Source organism: Sceloporus undulatus, chromosome 1 (genome assembly GCF_019175285.1).
Source record: "Sceloporus undulatus isolate JIND9_A2432 ecotype Alabama chromosome 1, SceUnd_v1.1, whole genome shotgun sequence".
Taxonomy (NCBI): domain Eukaryota; kingdom Metazoa; phylum Chordata; class Lepidosauria; order Squamata; family Phrynosomatidae; genus Sceloporus; species Sceloporus undulatus.
Genome location: NC_056522.1, coordinates 96,818,016 through 96,839,100, shown reverse-complemented (window position 1 = coordinate 96,839,100; position 21,085 = coordinate 96,818,016). Strand labels below are relative to the sequence as shown.

At 38.1% G+C, this 21,085-nt stretch overlaps 1 protein-coding gene across 4 annotated transcripts in view; it reads right to left on the bottom strand.

Annotated features, from left to right (window-relative positions):
• Positions 1 to 21,085, bottom strand: part of MED23 (mediator complex subunit 23) — a 48,174-nt gene that overhangs the window by 7,301 nt on the left and 19,788 nt on the right. For all 4 annotated transcript variants that reach the window (XR_006101693.1, XM_042447229.1, XM_042447239.1 and 1 more), the window contains 13 exons: positions 18,813 to 19,013; positions 17,319 to 17,462; positions 17,025 to 17,170; positions 15,052 to 15,297; positions 14,771 to 14,913; positions 12,732 to 12,906; positions 11,000 to 11,163; positions 9,505 to 9,629; positions 7,845 to 8,050; positions 6,915 to 7,095; positions 5,342 to 5,512; positions 4,039 to 4,255; positions 1,263 to 1,499 (listed from right to left, as the gene is read on the bottom strand). Coding sequence is in view for 3 of the 4 variants with exons in the window: in XM_042447229.1 (XP_042303163.1) it covers positions 1,263 to 1,499; positions 4,039 to 4,255; positions 5,342 to 5,512; positions 6,915 to 7,095; positions 7,845 to 8,050; positions 9,505 to 9,629; positions 11,000 to 11,163; positions 12,732 to 12,906; positions 14,771 to 14,913; positions 15,052 to 15,297; positions 17,025 to 17,170; positions 17,319 to 17,462; positions 18,813 to 19,013 (2,356 nt within the window). In the remaining variant the exon portion in view is untranslated. The remainder of the gene's footprint in view (positions 1 to 1,262; positions 1,500 to 4,038; positions 4,256 to 5,341; positions 5,513 to 6,914; positions 7,096 to 7,844; positions 8,051 to 9,504; positions 9,630 to 10,999; positions 11,164 to 12,731; positions 12,907 to 14,770; positions 14,914 to 15,051; positions 15,298 to 17,024; positions 17,171 to 17,318; positions 17,463 to 18,812; positions 19,014 to 21,085) is intronic.

Below are 21,085 nucleotides of genomic sequence, written 5' to 3'. Positions count from 1 at the left end.
ATATGCTGCCATTTCCTTCTTAGTGAACACCTCCTCTGAGTAAGAATATAAGTGTCTTTTGTCAGAGAGTAGCGCTCAGTGTGAGAAGCTATTTTGCTGCAGACACAAATACTATTTTGTGTGTGTGTGTGTGTGTATGCGCGCACACACACACACACAGTGTCCTTTAAAGTTTTTGCAACTGCTGCAAACACAGTAGGCAGTTTCTGAGACTCCTTGCCCTATAAAGCATCACTCTCAGGCTAGACTCTACACTGTGATGTCAGTTCCTTCTTGAGGCTAGTCCCTAGTATGCGTTGTTGGCTACTTTGACTCAGTACAAGCCATTCTGACTTTAAATGAAATAAATAAATAAATATGCTTTTGCTGTTAAGACCAGGGAAAGGTGGCTACCATTGGTTGTGGCATAAAAAACTGTCGAGGAGACAAATCTAGGCTCTGACGTATGTAGTGAGAGGCAGAGTCCAAGGGTAATAAGGTAGCTAATACCAATACAGTGGATTCTGAGTAGGATGTCAGCAACAAGGAGAAAATAGGCTTGTGGCAGGGGGCTTTTGATTCACTGCCCTTGCCAAGGGTTTCATCTTGGTTTGTAGAAATGCTTGCTTTGAATTTTAGCAGTACAATGTAAGAACACTGCATGTAATTCCCAACAAATGGTGCGGCATATTATAAATTCTGAGTTATGTTGTCTTGTGCTTTCAAGTTATTTTCTTTCATGGTGAGGTTTTTTTTTGGGGGGGGGCAAGATTTATACAGAGCAAGGTTTTCAGAGGGTTATTTTAAAGAGGGACTTGCCCAAGGTCAACCAGTGAGTTTTCTTGGCTGAGTGGGAATTTGATTCCTGGTTTCCAGAGCCATCATCCGATGCTCAAACCACTGCACCACGCTGGCTTTCATAAATTCTGAGTATGCTTCTTTAAATCAAAAATGAAAGATGGCCTGTTAAGAAAGATCTGTTGTTCTCGTGCAACTGTATGTCTACTTTATGGGAAGCCTTACTTAGTGGGATTGACTTCTGTGTAGACATGCCCAGGTTGGGCTGTCAGCTGCATATTTTCAGACATTCACAAGTTGTAATTATGCAGTTTCTGTTTGTTTTGCAATAGTAATTGGCTGCTGTTCAGTACTGTAAAACTATGACTAGAGTACAGGAGAAGTTACAACACTACATAATCGGTTGCTAACTGTAATCGCATGGTTATCTTGATTAATTTTGATAAGTTAAATCCATACAAGTTTTTTTTTAAAAAAAAGGATATTATCAACCAATCTTGCAATCAGTTTGCAGTAATAAATATCATCAGGGATCCATGGGTTGTCTTCTCGTGCATTCATTGCACATTTGAGGTAAGTTTCACTCAAACACCACCCCTGTGGTCGATTATCTTTAAGCGAGCCAATGATGGCATGAACAAGCTTCCGTTTGAGATTTGTGCGTTCTCGGAGGTGCTCCTCATAGTAGTGAAGAGTATTGTACAAATAGGTTACAGGACGATCTGCTCAAAAGATAAATGGATATGGGCAGGTTGCTTATCTGCAACAGTATTTCTTTGAGTGGTCATCTACGAATTCACACAAATGGGTTAATATGCATCTGTGCAGCAATGTTTGGAAACCTCTAGAATCTCTGGGCAGAAGTTAGTTTGCAACTTTCTGCAACTTTATGGCAATAGCTCCGCCCACCCTATATATTACCCCTATCGGTCCTGCTCTTCCTCAGTTCTGAATATGTTGTGCAAAAGCGACAGCAGAAGCTAGCCAATGAGCAGGACACTGAGGGGAGGATGGGTGGGATTTGAGTGAATTTGCAGATGCCCACTCAAATTACTGATACAAGTAAGCAACCTGTCCTTTTTCTTCGTGGTCTCTGCAAATCACACAAATGGGTTAGACTGACAAGCTTCAGTCAGTGGAGGAGGAAGTGTCATGACACAAGTGGTAAAGTTCAAACAAGTTGTATTTATTAAACAACAACAATGAGGTGTTAGTATTCACTATGAGCATTGCACAAGCACATGGGTTCCCTCTACAGTGGCAGGAGGCATACAATCTTCAATCATTTGATCTGCTGAATTTTGTTTCCTTTCCTCAGTTTTTTCTATCACGCTTTGCCAGCAAAAAATGCTCTTTAGGGTAAGAGCAGTTCTGGCTAAAACATTTCTGCTTAATACATTTCCTTTTTCTAAAGAAAATAGGAGTGGCATTTTCAAATGAAATGTTTTTCCTAATCCCAAAATCTCAAAGAATAATGCTCTGTTTTTTGGAACTAAAAAAAAGTTATAATATCAAAACCTTGGCATGTAATCTCCTTCTAGAAGAAAAAAACTTGACATTAATAGTAAATAGGTAGCACTATTCAGTGCAGTAGGGTTTACTTCTTGGAAACTGTGTATAGGATTTCAGCCAAATGTTTTAGGATAACACAGGTTTTTAGGACAATTGGGAAATAACAGTTATCCTCTGGCTTCTCTAAATCTCTGTAATGAGGTGTTTCTAAACAGTGCTAGGAATACTTTCAAGGCTGATTTGAGCACCAGGAAGCATTAAATGATATGGTGATCTAGATAGCTACAAATGCACCATAAGACTGGCTCTGACAATCTTAAAATCCAACCACCTTTGTTTATTTTCCAGGCATCTTTAGCTTCTTAGCTAAAATTCTCTCTAAAAAAAAAAAAAAAAAAAAAGGGAAGAAAAAAGTGAAATCTTCAAAAGTCAAAGTGACAAAGAATTAATTTTATGTCATTATTCAGACAAATTACTGCCACCACAGTCCAATTTGTACCAGTCTCAAACTCAAGCTGTTAAATGACCTAATTGTGTTTTAGTTTCAACCAATGGGCGACTGATACTTCTTTTATAATCTTTCTTCTCAAAAGCTGAAGGAGATGCATGTGTATATTATTAGTATTCTGCCATGCATGGTAACTACACAGGTTTGACTTAACTGTTGAGCCACTAATCTTTCCAGCTTTTTTTAAAAATTCTGCAATCAAAATACACCCCAGAATGGGCACATGCCATTATTACATCTCTTTTCAATTATTACTAAAAGATATTAATCCTGACCAGCTCCATTCTGCAGCTTGATGAGGCCTGTTGCATGTGCAGTGCTTCAGTGCAAACAAGGGCTTCCCTTTTCCAGTACCTATAGAAACAGCTCTGGGCACCCATAAGAATATGTAAGAGTTTTTCTGACAGTAAATACAAATAGAAAGGACTATGCATCAGCAATGCGGAGATGCTGGGAGGAGGTCTGCACCTTCTAGTCTCTCTCTGTTGTTATTGCTGTTGTTGCTGTGTGCTTTCAAGCCATGTTTGACTTGTGGTGATCCTATCATGTGGTTTTCTTGGCAAGATTGGTTCAGAGGAGGTTTACCTTTGCCTTTGCAGCAGCTTATTCAGCAGCAGGTCTGACACAATCCTGTGCAATTATTACCAGATTGGATGACTGAAGTCTGGAAAATCAGCCTAACTGGGCCAAAGCTCTAGCCCTTCATTTAGTGAGTAGGAAGTCTGACTAGAATGTTTTACATAAAATGTTATTTTATTACAAAACAGTTATAAGAAAAAAAGTTTTTCACTAGTTAGAACTTCTAGTCAATCATGGATATGGTTTGTTGGAGAGAGAGAATGAAACAGCCTAAGCATATATAAAAAAAGCTTCTATTTCATGACTACATCAGTTCTGAAGTATTTATCAGGTATGTGTAAGACTGAGGGTCTCTTTCTCTCTCTCTGCACATGTGTATTAGTTACAAAACTAATTAGTTACCAGTAAGTCACTATGCTTGATTAATTTTTTATCACAAATCTGAAGAGCTTTCGCAAGTTGATAAATGGAAACCACGGGATCATAATATTTTGGTCAAAATTGAGATTCTTTGCTTGTTCTACTAGTTAAGCATTGAGTATATCCAATATCCAAATATTTAGCAATCCACTTCTGTTATATGGAGATAGCTTTTATCATCATTCCAGTCTGTCAAATTAGTGATTTTGCAGTGAACAGAAAAAGGTTAGTGAGGAACTCACCATGGAATTTGTATAAGCCTCCTAGATGATCCAGCAGAGTCTCCAGTGATTTGGATACTGGAAGGAGTTCCAGAAATCTGTGAATCACAATGTCAAACACTGGAAGGAAACGGAGGCACACATTCCCAAAGTATATTGGTAAATACTGCGGTTGGATTTGAACAGGAGGATTGACTTGCTCTGCCAAACCTTCAAAATATAATTTTTCAGGATATTTCTGGAAATAAAGTTTTAATAAAGTAATTAATCTACCTTACTTTAGTAAAGTTTCAAAGCTCATATTTTCTTCTTAGCTCAAATACTCTGAATGCAAATTCCACAGTAGCGCATGCAAAAAGTGACTGTACTTTATGTTAACATTTCATTATATCTTCTGCATTTTCACCTTTGCAAACAGAAAACCATCTTAAATATAAATGCTGGCTTTCATATTGTGATTTTATAAATTTTCTAACATCAGTGTTAGAAGACTTGCCAGTATCAAGAGGATGGGTAAGTGAGCTTTTCCCACTGGGAAGAGTAGTATTTTTTGACATGCTGGAAGTTATGCAACTATATAAAAGAGTGAGTCCAATCCAGACATTCACCTCAGCCACATTTACCGCCCCTATACAAAGTTTCCAAATCTGGACTTGTTCCAGATGTTTAACATATACCCTCAACCCCCCCCCCCCCACACACACACCTCATATTCCTTAGCACAGAGTGTTGTATTAATGGAGAACAAAATGCCACTAATGTACCTATGCCAGTGGTGGGGTGCCTATTTCTTCTCTTCCAGATGTGGAAGGGCAGCTGAGGGCTTCCAGGCACAGCCCTTCTCCCCCTGCCCCTAACTGGCTGTGGGAGTGTAGTCAGGACAACTCTTGGGTTCACTCCTGCAACCAGTAAATGGTTAGGGGAAAGGAGATATGTTCAAAAGTGTGTCAGTCCACACTTTGAGCAAAGGTATTATTCAAGGAAGTACAAGATACCTCCGTCTGCAATGTTTTTAAAATATACTTTCGTGAAGCCCAGTATTACGCCAGCATAAGCCATCAAGAGGATTCTGACTCATATGTGCTTCTTTCTGTACACTGCCAGTTTCAAACCATACTCCCTCTTTGGTTTTAACACTGAAATAATACTATCTTTCTCAATGATATTACATTAAACTAAGTAATACTATTCTTCTTGAACAATTTAGACCACCAATCAAAGAAGTATCTAGACTAGGAATAATGTGTACTGCTTTATTCCCACTTTAAATACTTAAATTAAAAAAATCCCATGGGCTAAATTAAAAACTATTAGCCAAAAGTACCTTGTGATAGCTCATGTGTTTTGTATGCCAGTCATTCTGTAGCCAATGCTCTGGAGAGTTCTCTTTCACAAAATCACTCACTCTGTTTCTGAAATCATTTGGCTTAAGTAAAAGCAACTGGATGATGAAATAGCACACTTGGGCTTCATTTCCTTCATGGCTGCGCATTGCCTGAAATAAATAAATAAAAATATTTGAAAAATATGTAGGACAAGTTTGTTGTTGTTGTGAGCCTCCAAGTTGTTTTTTATTTACAGTGACTCTAAAGTGACCCTATCATGGAGTTTTCTTGGAAAGATTTGTTCATGGAAGGTTTGCCATTGCCTTCCCCTGAGGCTTAGAGTATGTGTTACAGTAGCAAAAATAAACATTTTGGCTGTTTTAAAAATGAATTTGGGACTCACTCAAGAAAAAAAAATGAAGTCAAACCTTTTTGCAGCTGAAAATTTCCCCAGTCCAACCAGGTGTATGTGTGTGTGTCTTCAAATAGCTTGTGGACGTACGATGACCCCATATATTTCATAGAGTTTGCTTGGGCAAGAAATACTTACAGGTAGAATCATAGAATCATGTTACATGACAACAAATTGGACAAAGCTAGTATGAGAATGCTCAGTCATGTAAAAATATAAGCACTCTGTTTCATTAGTGAATCTTCATCAATGCCTATCAAATGATTAATAACAATCTGGAAAGATTACTTATTTTTTTAATCAGTGCTACAACATTGGATAGAAATTACAACAGTGTTTTGGATTCAGGAATTTTGCAAGGATAAGGCTACACTTTAGATTCAGATAGCATCTTGAATCAAGAAATGAATCAAGTTGATTCAAAAGAACTCAGGTTGTTTGAATCAAAATGAGGTTCCTCCAATACAAATCTGAACATTTCTGTTACCAATTTGGATCCAGAAGGACAGACAATTTTCCATTCATCATCGCACCACTACTTATAGTTTTGAAATGTTACAGGTTTCTTGCCCAGGGACACTTCTGTGGCATTATTTTCATTTTCATATACATTTCACAAACCCCATGTAAGGGGAAATTGCCAGATGTGAACACTCTACTTCCACACCATTTCAGTACTATTGCAGACATGTTCCCCTCAGATCATTCCTGATAATTTTATCCAGTTCTTCCAAAAATATTTTAAAATTGCCAAAGGTTCCCTTTATAAAGAAATTAACATTCAGAGGCATGATGCACAACAACATCTGCATCCATCTGTCTGGCAGGCACAATCCTTTCTTCAGCATTTAAATGTCCTACAAATTTCATTCAATACTGATATAACTTTTTGCTGATTTCCAATGGTAGTCAATGGGATGCCCGAAGATTTAGATTTACAGTCTGAAATCTGGATTCTGACTGAGGTTCAACTAGATGGCCCACAAATTAACCGAAGTTGAATCAGGTATTTTGTGAGTCAGGGTATATGAGTCAGGTTGAATCCAACCACGCAACACCAGCATTTGCAGAAGTTATCACAAAATACCCTGATTAAAACTGGCCTGTTATTATTGGAATTATCTTATATCTTACTGGAATCATCATTAATGCATTCTTACCAAACACAGTATGAGACGATCCAATGTCACAATGTTGTATTTCCACACCATATCATTGAGAATTTCAATACACTTGTTAAGCTGTTGGCCTCCAGCTGATGTGGAAAATTCATAGACCAAGAAATCTGCAAACGTCCTAACATGAGCAACCAGAGCTCTGGCCCCAATTCTTTCTAGCACTCTAAGAAGACACAAATGTAATTGCATCAGGTACAAAATTACTTTAATAATGCATAGAGCTAAATGCAGACATTCTACCTGTGGCTGCCAATATCGAAGAAGCGATATATAGAGTTTCACTATGTGCAGAACTTTAATACTTGAACTGCATGAAGCAAAACAGAACTGAAAAAAATTCAAAATAAATACAGCAGTGATTCTAGACTCCTCAATTATAAATGGATTTTATCCTGAGCTGCTAACTAATGGCCAGAGCAGACGTGCTGGAAAGAGTGGGCTGTGCACACAAGGGCCAACAGGAGTCAGATTATCCAAGCTCCTTTTTGCTCTAGTCCAAAGGACCAGAGAGCAGCTTTGGTGCAGCTTCCAGCCACTTTGGAGGTTTGTGTCGTCTAATTGGCACACCTCCACAGTGGCCTGAAGCCGCTTCTCTCTGCCTGTCTATTTCACCCCTAAATCTGTAGCACTGAACTTTGTACTGGTTTGCTGTGAGAGCACTGATGATGTAGTTTGGCTTACAGCATTTATGTAACAGACTACTTAATACTATCTGCACGTTGGGGGCGGGGGGAAGGCAACTAGTAAACATTGTAAATCTATAGTAAACTCTTGTATCTGGCAAATTGTATCAAAAGCAAAACTGGTACAAACTATGGGGGATGTTCTGTGCTAATCCATTGTGCCAGAAATATACCAACAAATTTGTCTATAAAATGTGCCATAGAATACTACTGAATTTTAAAGATTTACCTATAACCAATTTGGTTAATGTGATCAGTTTCTAGAAGCATCTTCCAAAGGAGGCAAAGGAAGAGGGGAGGAGAGCCCTGCATGGAAAAGTGGGTGATGATGTCATTCTCGATTGTCATAGATTTCCACTTTCGGTACTCCTCTTCTACATTCTTCTTCAGGTTAAAGCGGCTCTCTTGAGGTACATTATTTTGTTTAAAGAATGCCTGAAATCAGTAACATAGGTATCAGTTGGTTGGAGGAAGGGAGGGTATCTAGGGTCCCCCCCCCCAAAATAAATTAACTTCTGGGGTCTGCCCTGATTTTATAATTCAGCCATGGAAAAGCAGGATATTAAAAATCTATGGATGATTATTTTATACCACGTGAAGATGAAACAGAGTGTGGCACCTAGGTAACATTAACAAAACTGGCTTCTTCTGATGCTTTTAAAATAACTAGGGCCCGTTACAGACCGCCCAAAAGGGGCGGTCTCGGGACGCTGCCGGTTGCAGCGCGGAGGAGTCACAGCAGCCAAACCACGTGACTCCTCTGTGCTGCAAAGAAGGAGCACGAAAATCGTGCTCCTTCTGGCAACCTGCTGCAAGTGCCAAAGCGTGCACTCACGTCATCACTTCCAGGCCACGACGTGCGGGCACAGAGCATCCGCTACGTTAAAATGGCGGTCGCTGCCATTTAATAGGGTAAGGGGCGTCTGGAAGAGACGCCCCTTTTTCAAAATGGGACGTCCTAAGGACGTCCCTTATGGTGGTGTGCAATGCGCCTAAGAATGCCACTTAAAGACTACCATATTTCTCCTTATTTTAGCTCTCTGCTTCAGTAATGTCAGTAATATTCCAGACTGGGTTGGAGAAGATCAAAGTAATGGATGTACTTTTGTTTTCAAAATATGGGGAAATAGCTATTGTCTCATCAGCATCCCAAAATGGCTTTGTTATAGTAGGCATAAATCCAATTAATTCTTATACCTCGTACGTGCTATTCCAAGCCTCTCAGTCCAGTGGCTTTTGAGAGCTCTACACACCTCCCACTGCTATTTTTACTTAGCATTCAGTCTGAAGACCTTTATGACATTTTAGTTGGCCTACAAATGTACTACCCTACCTTATTCGTAGAACTGTTTCCATTTCCCTACACAAACGATTTCTGTAAAGATCTATAATGCTGGCAGTGTTTCCCTGCTAAAGCCCAGACAGTTATCCTCCAGTAGTAATTTAAAAAACCAAATAAATAATACAGTGTATCTTTTTTCTCCAAGTAGTTGCCCGTAATATTTTGGTCGGCTCACATATTAAAGTGAATGGACCAGACTAACGTGGACTGGTTACTGATTTCCCAGTCCTCAACTTGGAGTACCAAAATGTATATAAATATTTTGTATTTTAAGATAAACTGATTGTTCTGTGTATTTTGTAAGACAATACATTGAAAAATACCAGTTTCAATATTAATTTTCATGCAATTTTTTTTCTACATCACAGATTAATGCTGAATTGGGAAGGAACACATTTATAAATATTAAACTGACCACAGACTATAAACAATTAGGAAACAGACTGATCAGTCCCTCTCCACTGATAAGGCAAGATTCTTCTAATCCTCTTTAACTTGCTGATATTTCTAAACACTTTTGAAACATGAAGCCTTTGAAAAATATTACCTGCAGAGGAGCTGGAAAACAGTCCAAGGTGTGTGAAGCCCAATTATGGGGAGTAAAGTTCATTATAGTTTGTAGTATATCCTTGCACCAAGTCCCCTGTATCGAATCTGATCCTGTAAAAAAATCTAAATACAGACAGGTACATCATCATCATCATCATCATCATCATCATCATCATCATCATTATTTATTAACCTTTATTTATAAAGCGCTGTAAATTTACACAGCGCTGTATATACAGTCTTTTTAATTAGACGGTTCCCTGCCCTCAGGCTTACAATCTAAAAAGACACCACACAAAAGGAGAAGGGAGTGGTGGTGGGGAAGGGGATGAGGTCCAGCAGTTCCTCTCTACATGCAACTAATTAATTAATTAATTAATTAACTAATAAAAGAAATCTGCTGAAGTGTGACCTTCAGAACTTACTGACATCTACTTATAGAACTTATTCTTTTTCTGTTATTAACAATGTAAGGACTCCACTAATTTTCACTTACATTTTCTCTAGGCATATTTCCTGCTAGATTTGGCAGGAATTCTCTGAGGAAAGTTAATACTACTTACTGAATCTATGCAAAATAGAACTATTGATGTTCTACTGGTTATTTTAGTCAGGACTATCCACCTCTCGGTAATGCATAATGTCAGAACTTCACTGACACAACTTTGCATCAGTTATAGGTGATCCCCCTCATGGACTATATCACCTACTAACAAGTCTCTAGCATATTTTGTTCTGATACTTTTATAGTTCATTTTGTATTTTATATCCTGATTTGGGTAGCTTTAATCAACAAGATTTGATAATAAAAAATATATATTTGTCAAGAGTTGGTTCAAATGTTTCCATGAAAATAACAAGAAAAACAAGCTATCTTACTAAAATATGGTATGCAGTTAGCCTGGTTTCCATGGACCATAGCTAAAATTAGCCATCACTTGTCAAGATTCAGATACAACAAGCTGTAATTAGTCTAAAACAAAGTTGAAAGCCTCTAAGCATGTATAGGGCAACATGAGATAATTACAGCTCATTCTTGTGACACTAGGCCATGGTTTAGTATGTAAAACTATATATATTGGTATATCTATCAATAAATAACATAAAGAACACAAAATTTTAATCATATTAAACAATGCAAAGGAGGCACATACATTTCTGAATATTTGAGACTTATTATTATTATTAACAACAGTGTTCTGTGCAGTCATGCTGGCCACATGACCACCAGAGTTGTCTTCGGACAATGCTGGTTCTTTGGCTTAGTAGCGGAGATCAGCAGTGCCCCCTACGGTCAGTTACAACTAGATATTCATGTCAAGGGGAAACCTTTAACGTTATCTTCTATTATTATTATTATTATTATTATTATTATTATTATTATTATTATTATTATTAAAACACACTATTAATACTGAGAATTTGATTCCCCCTTCACATATTCAAATCTATGCCTGCTTAATATTTATGAAATGTGAGGGAGTGGCCATTACCTGTGACATGTGTTGCTCTTGCTAGTGTCAAAATAAGTGCTCTGTTGAGTTCCTCTGATTCTGCTGAAAGGACTGTTTTGGGCTCATTAAGGAAGCGTGTGAATTGCGGTTGAACTTCAGAGCTGCCCAAGGCAGTAATTAACCGAAGAGCTGTGCTTTCAACACTTTAAAGAGAATGCAATAGTCTTGTTTTAGTAAAAAAATAATATCTCTTAGGATAACTTCAAGAAACTGAAGTCAGAAACGTGTTGCCTTAAGTATCATTACTGAACAGGTTTCACAATGAAAAGACTGATTTACACAGGATTCTAGTTTTCCATTGTGGTTTACATGAATACACTCCTAAATGACCAGACACATTTTCATGGATTCACATTAGAAGTTCACCACCAACTGAAATGGATGTCAAAATGAGGACTATCCTCTCTCTCTCTCTATCTATATATATATATGTATGTATGTGTGTGTGTGTGTGTGTGTGTATATATATATATATATAGAGAGAGAGAGGACAGGGCAGTTTCACATATTACAAACAGCTGAAACTAACAAAGTTATAAAGTTATAAAGAAATCAGGCAATTTCAAGGGACAAGGCTTTGCAATAATGTGTTTGTTATATTTTTTACATTATGTTTATATTTTGACATTGTAGTTTTTGACATTAGCCCTATCTCTCATTTACATAATTTATCACGTTTTAATGCAAATAACATTTTTTTTTACTTTCACGCTGTACCCATTTGTTAAGCTCTATCAGAACATGCACTTACCAAAGGCTATAAATTAACTGGAATAAATTACAAATTGTTATAAATAAAACTGGAATAAATTACCAAAGGCTATAAACCTGGAGCAATAAGGTTGAGAAGGATATTTCAGTAGCATTTAAAAGCAATGAAAAAGAATTTATAATAGCTGGTCTGAAACAAAACCTCTGTTCAAAATTCAAATTAAGAAAGATGTATTTTCATGGGAATTGGGAAAATATCACTTCTCCTGTACAAAGCTGAAGAAAAATACTAGTTGAACTCACTGTTTGCTAGTCCAAACTATAGTAGACCCACTGAATCAACTGCTGATTGATGAATCAACACATAGGTAAAATCCATTTGCTTTGCTGGTTCTGTTCTGGTCAGGGCTAACAGTAAGATTCATGGTTTAACAGTTGGCCCTCCATATCCATGGAGTTAATCATTCCCCCCAACGCATGGCCCAGAAGGGTGCGTGTGCACTCCTGACAGGAAGGGGGGAAAGCCATCCCAGGACCAGAGCAGTTTGGAAGGATGCACATACCCTCCTCCTTCTATCCTGAGCTTTCCCTCCTCCTGGTAGGAGGGGAAAATCCCGGGACTGGAGCAGTTTGGAAGGGTGCATGCACTCTCCTCATTCAATTCCTCCTCCTATCCTGGGTTTTTTTTTCCTCCCTTCCAGGAGGAAGGGGGAAAAGCCAAGCCTAGGGATGGAGGTTGGGAGAACAGTCCACACAGTTCTGCCTTTTGAACACATCCTGGTCTGATAAATCACAGTATACATGAGTGCAAGTTGGGGCCAATCTACATATTTTCCTTGGCCTCCCCATGCATTCACACACCAGGTTAGGCCAAACTTTCAAGCTACAGCACAAGTTGCAAAATTACAACACAACTAGCCTCTTTTTTGCAATTAGTAACACTAAACAGCATTCATATTTTGTGGGCCCTATACAGTTATTTGTAATGAACAAAACTTACCACAGATGGAGCTGGTTCTGATTTGTTTGTGGAACAGCAGCTAAGGAATGAAGATTACTTAGTAACTGGACTCTGTAATGAGGCTGGATGTGGTGCATGCGATAACTGAACATTTCCAACAGAGTATGCAAGATTCCCCAAGCATGAGATTTAAAAACTGTAGGTAGCAGTTGACCTGAGAATAAAAGCAGTAATGTCAACTGTTTTATAGTGAATGTTAATTTTTTAACAAACCTTTATAGAACCAGGCAAGATACGGCATCAATCCGCCTTGAGTCCAGCCCAAAAAGAAATGGCAAAGATCCACCCCTTTTTGGGCTGTGGAAAAGCTGCCTTTAGTAGCTGCACCATAGCTCCATGACAGCTTCAAGACTCCCTGGCATGTGGCATCTAAATGCCACGCTGCTGGAGTGTCTTGAAGCTGTACGTGTTTGGGTGGCTGCCTAGTTTCCAGGCGGCTTTGGGGCATCATCAGAGCATGCAGCATGTAAACGCCACACTCCGATGACGCCCTGGAGGCATCTTTTAAGGGCTGTCTGTTCCAGCCCACAGACATACAGTGTCATAATCAAATCATTTTAACCAGGGAGACCAAATCAAATCCCAAATCAACCATGAAATAACCAGAATGAGCTTGAGCCATTCATTAATTATCAGTCTATCTAAGTGGTAGGGTATTTTGGGGCAAGTCCTTTACCTTCCTTACAGGAAAAATGAGATAAAAATATTATTAGTCATCATAACCTCTAGCAACAAAGAGAACCTACAGTGGACCCTTGTTATCTGCTGGGGTTTGGTTACAAGATCCCCCATGGATAACAAAATCCGTGAATACTCAAGTCCCATTAAATATAATGACATAGCAAAATGGTGTCCCTTATAAAAAATGGAAAATCAAGGTTTGATATTTGAAATTTATACTTTTTTTGAACATTTTCAAACCGTGGATGCTTGAATCAGTGTATAAAAAATCCGTGTATAAGAAGGGCCGACTGTACTTCTTAATGACAGATGTTACGGGAAATAATTTATGTTGTGCTTCATGTCTTGACTGTGGGCTTCCCATAAATACCTGGCCATATGGGAAACAGAGTGAGGAACTTGGTGCTTTAGGTACCTTTCTTGGAAAAACATGAGCATAAATTTATTCTGATCCAGCACGGCTGCTTTATTCCTTCTGTTATTATAGTTATTATACCTTTGTTGTCTTCAATGAGCTGTTCTGGCTGATCTCTAATCCAAATGGCAGCTTATACTCAAACTAAGTGGGTTGTGCCAAGTACAGCACTCACTTATCAATCTGACCTCCATCAGGAATACAGGGTTAACATTCTTTTTCTCCTTCGATACACCTATGGTGTATGGCTGAGATGATTATATGAAGTTCTTTGCACATTTAGGAAAGGTCTAATACCAAGTACGTACCCTACTATGCATAATATTAAGAGCCAGAGTAGTGTATTGGTTTGAGTCTTGGACTAGGACTCTGGTAGACCAGGATTAAAATCCCTGCTCTGTCATGGAAAACCACTGGGTGACAATGGGCAACTCACACTCTCAGGCTCAAAGGAAGGCAATCACAAACCTCTTCTAGTCAAATATTGCCAGAACATCTTGGGATCATCGTAAGTTGGAAACAACTTGAAGGCACACAACAACAAATGATTAACACTCTTTCCTATTGATTTTGGATTTAAGGGCTCATTTTTTTCTGTGACACCATTGCCAAGTGTTAAAAGTAACTGAAATTATCAGCCATGATGCAGGTAGGGAAGGTTAATAAATGAATTGCACAGATACAAAGCAAGTTGTAATAACAGAGCAGCAGTAGGTACAAGTGTTCATATATAAATGTGTATTATGTGTTCTCCCACATATAAACACAACAAGAGGTTTTGTTATTGGTTTTGGTATTATGTACAGGACATACTCTGAGGTTGAATTGTTTCTGCATATTAATCTACCAGCTGGGCTTAAATTTCAACTATAACTCACAGTTGAATCTTAATATATATGTTAAGATATACAAGGTCTCTTACTTATAAAACCTTTGATGCCCAAGGACTCTATTTCCATGTAAACCAGCAAGCGACTGTATGTTTCCACAAGGGCTGGAGCCAAGGCCTGGCTAGATTTTGCATGGGCCAGTTTGATTACTCTGGTAGCGATGCTGTGGATAAGACTGGGAGGAAAAGGGAGAGGAGGGAATTGTGTTATTTTCAAAACCGCGTACATGAAGTTCGTCCTCTGACAATACAGATCTTCTAAACTGACACACAGAGGCACTTCTGTCAATGGTTGTTATTGAACCATGCAATACCTCATTTTGGCATGAACTGTAAGTGAATCCAAGAGGTTCATTGGTAGTGGTGTGATGGATCCTGAAGCCATGCAATTGGTTCCTGGGAGAGATATCCTCATATTGCCATTTCCATAAATAGTTTCTACTAGAACACCCATGGGTAAGGTGAAGCACTCTGAATTGGTTGAATAAGCATTGCACAACAGAGCTATCTTGTAGTCATTCATCTGCAAACTTTTGTTCCTTAGACTCTGTTGTAGGAATCTGCACAAGCAAAGAAAGTTAAATAAAAATGAGAAAAGTGATTACTTCAGATGCAACTGACGTTCCTGGGTACCACGTTTGCATCTGATTTTAAAATCATGTTATGATCATATGAATGTTTTTTAAAAAGCAAAATTACCTTCCTCAGAAGAAATCTGTGCCTCTGCATACTCCAATGACTAATAAAGACTGCTCTATCGTATTGGGTCTTGGCCTAATGGGTCAGCCTATAGTCTTTTGCCTCACTGCTTTCCTTTTGAGCTTTACCATTTTTCTGCTTATGCTTCTGTTCAGTAGTTATTTTTTACAACATTGTTTTTCTTTATTTTATGTTAAGCTGAACTCCATCTTCTGAGTTTTATTTCTTTTACTATAAATTGCTTTAGGTTTCATTTTATGAAAAAGTAGTACAGATTTCAGCATGAATGAAATAAGAGATAAACATGAGCTGCCTCTCTCTTTTGTGGTTTGTTACCATTGTATATCCTTTACCTTGTCTCTTGAGACTTAAATGGTAAGCTCCTTTGCAAGGGACCTCACATATAGTCAAGTGTAAAGAATGTTGTTGCTGCTTTAAAATAAGGATGTATGTGAACAAGTTAACAGAGCAAACAAAAAGACTTGCCTGTGAGGATGGAGGTTAACAAGTAGGGGCAGACTGTAATGCAACCGTCAGAGTAAAGATATTAAAGGTAAAGTGGACTGTGGAACTGGACAGTATGGGGTATTATTTGCTAACTGTCAGCTGCAATATATGCACTGACTTTCTATCTGTTTCTAGGCATAATTCAAAGTGCTGGTTTTGTTTTGACTTACAAATCCCTTAACAGTTTGTTCAGGTTATCTAAATGATCATGTTCTTTCATATGAACGTGTCCATAATTTAGGATAATTGTTGATGTCTGACTAGACTGAAAAGTTAAATTGTTGACATCTGACTAGATTTCTGCTTCTGCAGTAACAGTACCCCAACTGTGGACATATTGAAAAACCATATCTTTATTCAAGCAGGCTTTTAAGATATAATCGTTGTCAGAGACAATTTTATATAGGGTGCGTGTTCTGTATATGATTTTAACTATTGAATGTGTTATGTAATTTTATATGGTTTTAGCAAGATGATATTAATTGTTTTAAATTTTTTACTGTAACTATTTTAAAAATTATTTTGACTGTGAGCTACCTTGGGTCTCTTTCCAGGAGAAAGGCAGCATATTTATTAATTAATTAGTTAATTAAGCAAACTGACAGCCAGACAGATAAGAGAGGCAGTACACACAATGGGCCCTTCCTCATTTTGTTAGAGGCAGGCAGTAAAAAAGTTCCGTTCCTTTAAGATTTTAATTCTGTGCTATGTGTTGTTGCTCTTCAATTTTAATTTTAATTTCATTCTCTGATTTCATCCTCTAGAGTGACTTTTTCTTTCTTTTTTGTTGTTGTTAATGGTTTTAATCAGGGGTTTGTTAAGGGGATTAATTAATCTAATAAAATAAAAAAGTAAAATAGGTTTTTATTAATTTATAACAAATATTATAGTAATAAAATACATTATTTTATTTAACAAACTAAAATAATAATATTTTGATTTATTTCTTCTAGATAATTCCCCCCCCCCCCCCATTCTATACTTATAGATAGCTTACAAAATAAATTGTACAGGATTGAATAAGAAGTAGCTTTCCTATACTATCTTAACTAAAAGTGGGAGTATTACAAATAGGAATTACTCATGGTGAAGTTTGAGAGAATGTGGAATCGGAATCTGGAGCTTAGAATTGTCACTGTGAGCCTTTCTGTTCAGATGTATCCAAATACAGGTCATTGCAAATGCATGAGTTGACTGAGGTTTGTTGATATCCGGCACAGGGATACACTAAGGAAACAAGAAAAATGAAGTTAACATTTGGTTTTTCTGACATGCAACAAAGCTACTAAGTTGTTATGTTACCATCTGAAGAGCCTTAGGTGAAACGTATGTTGTACCTAATAGTAAATATACATGTTTCATGCAAAAGACTCACTTCTTTCTCAGGGTAGAGGAGGTCAAAAAGCTTCATAACAGGGAGGAAATCAGCCAATGCATTTTTCTGAATGCTTCCAGAGATGAACTGTAGTAACACCCACATCAGATGGTCTCTGCCTTTGATTAAGCCTCTTCCTGCCAACTGTAAAAAAGATGCATTAACTAGAAATCCACATACTAAAGCAGGGAGGGGAGGAATAATAGAATAAATGGTCCTAGTTTCCTCAAACTAACATACGTTCATATCTGAGAAATGGATTTTCCACAAGATACTATGATCTCATTAACTGCAATGTGTTAGAAATTCTCACATACTGAATGTAAAACAGATATACAAGTCTCAAAGACTGAAAGAAATTGTTAATATTCTGGATTCACTAAAAATACAAACACTACATCAGGGGACAGCAAAGTGTATCCAGCAGTTTGTAGGAAGCCCTAAACTCGTTTCTTGTGCCTGTTCCAGGCCCCCTGGACCACTTGTTATTATTGTACACCTTCTTCAGTTTGTTTCCAACTTATGACTACCCTAAGGCAACCCTACCATGTTTTTTTTTTGCAAGATAAATTTAGAGCAGGTTTGCCTTTGTTTTCCTCTAAAGCTGAGAGAATATGACTTGCCCAAGGTCACCCAGTGAGTTTCCATAGCCAAATGGAGATTCAAACCCTGGTCGGCACAGCTGTAGTCTAACACTCAAACAACTACACCATGCTGTCTCCATCCAGGACCACTACCCCATCTAATATTTTTTCCAGGTCCTCATCCCCTCCTCCAAAGTACCTGAGAAAACTACTGCAAGAAAGTATCACAAAAAAGCAGCTAGGTTTATTTGTTACCCATGACCCCCCAAAATAAAATAGAATGGAAAAATCAGCTAAAACTAAAGTAAAATCAAAACCAAAAAGAATGAAAATAAAACTACTTTAAAATCTACATAGTCCATTGGGGGAGGCATAGAGACAAAGTCTGTCCCCCAACATTTGTCCACTCCTACAGTAAAGCATCAGAAATTTGGAAGGTATCTGCTTTCCTTAAATGCTGGATTTAAGCAATGACTTCAAAATATTAGTTATAAATGAAAACAAAGGCTATTATCAAATTATGGCTGTCAAAGCAAGGTAGCTCTCTGAAAAGTGTTATAATACAAAAGAGTCACCTAACTGTTTGGTTGCCCAAGCTAAAACCTGGATGGCCTCTGTAAACAGAGCAACACACCAGATTTTCACTAGCACAGGTTTCAACTATTAGCATCCTCCTTGCTGTATGCACACAATATTAAACTTCTTTCTCACATCCTACTAAAATGATCAACACATGTTTGCAATGATCAACAAATTATCCTGTAACCAGTAAGGAGGCAAAGATATTTATGCACCTGCCTGACAAAGAGATCAGCAGTATTAGACCTGGGGTGTGGAGGTAGAGAAGGGGGGAAGCATGTGCTGAAGGTCTGAAAAACTGCCATCTATTTGTTGATGGCAGACAATCTACCTTTTGATGGAGAGACAGGACCATGTGAGGGAAGCTGGCAAACTGAAAAAGTACAAAGAAGATAAGCTGACTTGAGAGATGCTGCCACAGCAACTGGCTGGTTCCCCCGTCATCAAATTTCTCCTCCGTCTCTGAGCGCTCCATGGCATATACCACAAGATCCACCAACTGGTCCTCCAACACTGGGCATCGCTGTTTATGCTGCAAAGCAGAAATCAGATACGGTATTCCAAAGACTGGCATCCACAATTTTCAATCTGCTCATTTCAACATAGTTACTTCAACATATGTTGGAGAAGCATGAAATGAGATCTGAACATAAAGGTTTACAAGATAAGCTGAAGTATTAAAACTGTCTGATGTTACAGGTCACAGTATTTCTTGTTTGTTTGTTTTTAAACATGATGGCTTATGTGTTATTCCCCCCCCCCCAAATTATTTAGTGTGAAATTGTTTCATGGAGCTTACAGGTATTTGAAAAAACCCAGTGTTCCCAACCTGTGGTCATCCAAATTATCTGGACTGCAGCTCCCATAATTCCTGACTGTTGACCAACTTAGCTGGGGTTTCTGGGAGCTGAAATCCAAAACAAATGGAGAACCAAAGGTTGGGAACCATTTAGGATGTTACCTATAAAGGTTTCCAGGTTGGGTGCTCAACCTGCCTGCCTCTGTCCCAATTTGCACAGCTCTCCTCATGTGAAGAAACAAGTCTGAACAGAAGAGTTCCTTGTTTTCTCCCCATATGAGGAGTGCAGCTGAACTGAAGACAAAGGTCCAAAACACACTGCAGAAATAATCCAGTTTGAGACCGTTTTAACTGCCCTGGCTCAATGCTAGAGAATTCTGAGAACTGTAGTTTTGTGAGATATTTAGCCCTCTCTATCAGAGAGCTCTGGTGTCAGAATAAACTAAAATTCCCAGGATTCCCTAGCACTGAGCCAGGGCAGAGAAAGCAGTCTCAAACAAGCTTATTTCTGCAGTGTGTTTTGGACCAAAGAGACATGAGGTTAATGTTTGCTTTCTCCCCAGGCTGATGTAACACACTTCCAAAACTACTGAGTAAGGCTGGTATTTTAAGAGTATATTTCCAACCCAACTTCTGCTGCAATAAGACTAACAAACCCAGTGACTGACCTTCCTATACAAAGGACTTCAATTGTTTTCTAGTGATTTAATGGTTTAGGTTATTGGATAGTGAGAAATGGATCAGTTCACACATGCCAATATATCATTTAGAATACAGGATGTCCTGAGATGATTCCTCCTGTCCTCCCTAATGAGCCTCACTTAAAAGTTAGTTATCCGTGACATGAAGTTGGCATCCAACTCTAGTTGGGATGTCAAGAAAAACCCATCATTTGTTGATGCTGATCTAATGACAAACTAGGATCCGCTAAAAACCAGAATAAAATATCTAATCAAGTGGTGCAGGAGGGACATGGGCTTGGAGTTCAAATCATGTTGACAAGCCATGGCCATTTTACACATGGAAAGATTGGCTTTATGCATGTCATGCTAAACCAGGGGTCAATACAATGTGAACAAGCAAAAATAACTTATAAGGCACTCCAAGCCTCTGTGCTTTCCTCTCTTCTTCCCAATAAAGCTGGGATGCAGAGTTTAGAAGCTTCTGATTTGGCTTAATTTGGAATTTCATCCAGGCCATCAAACTATGATTAATTCTGGCTAGTTTCAAATCAGCAATTCTGAAGCTGACTACTTTAAACTAATCATAGCTAAAATTGATTTGAGCTCAAGGCTTGAATGAAATTAAGACATAAGTGGATAATCAAAAGCAGAGGGGAAGCTATTCAAGAGGAGAAAGGGAAATGGGCAAGTGCAGTTTCATTACCGTTCCTTCCTGCTTGCAAATTAACTTTTAATATAACACAGAAACATTTATGTTAGTGTTAGTCATCTAAGTGTTGCAGCTGACTCTGAATTTATCTCTTTAGGAAAGTGCTAGTTCTCCTTGCTTTCCAGCTTCACCCATTGAAACTGTGAAATGGGTGTAATTCTTCTACGCTCAGACTTTGGAACATTCTGGATATGCAAAGCAAAGTGTTTTGGAGCAAGTAGCAGAACACCATACCAATTCATGTACATTCTAGCACTGCTATGGACATTCTATGGATGTGCATGTCTTTTCTGTGTATCTGTTTTATACTATATAAAGAGTTTTCAGACTTTTTTTTTCCTGTGGCGTACCTGTAACATAACACAGCCTTAATACAAAGAAAAGGGATTATTTTTTAAAAAGACAATACAGAA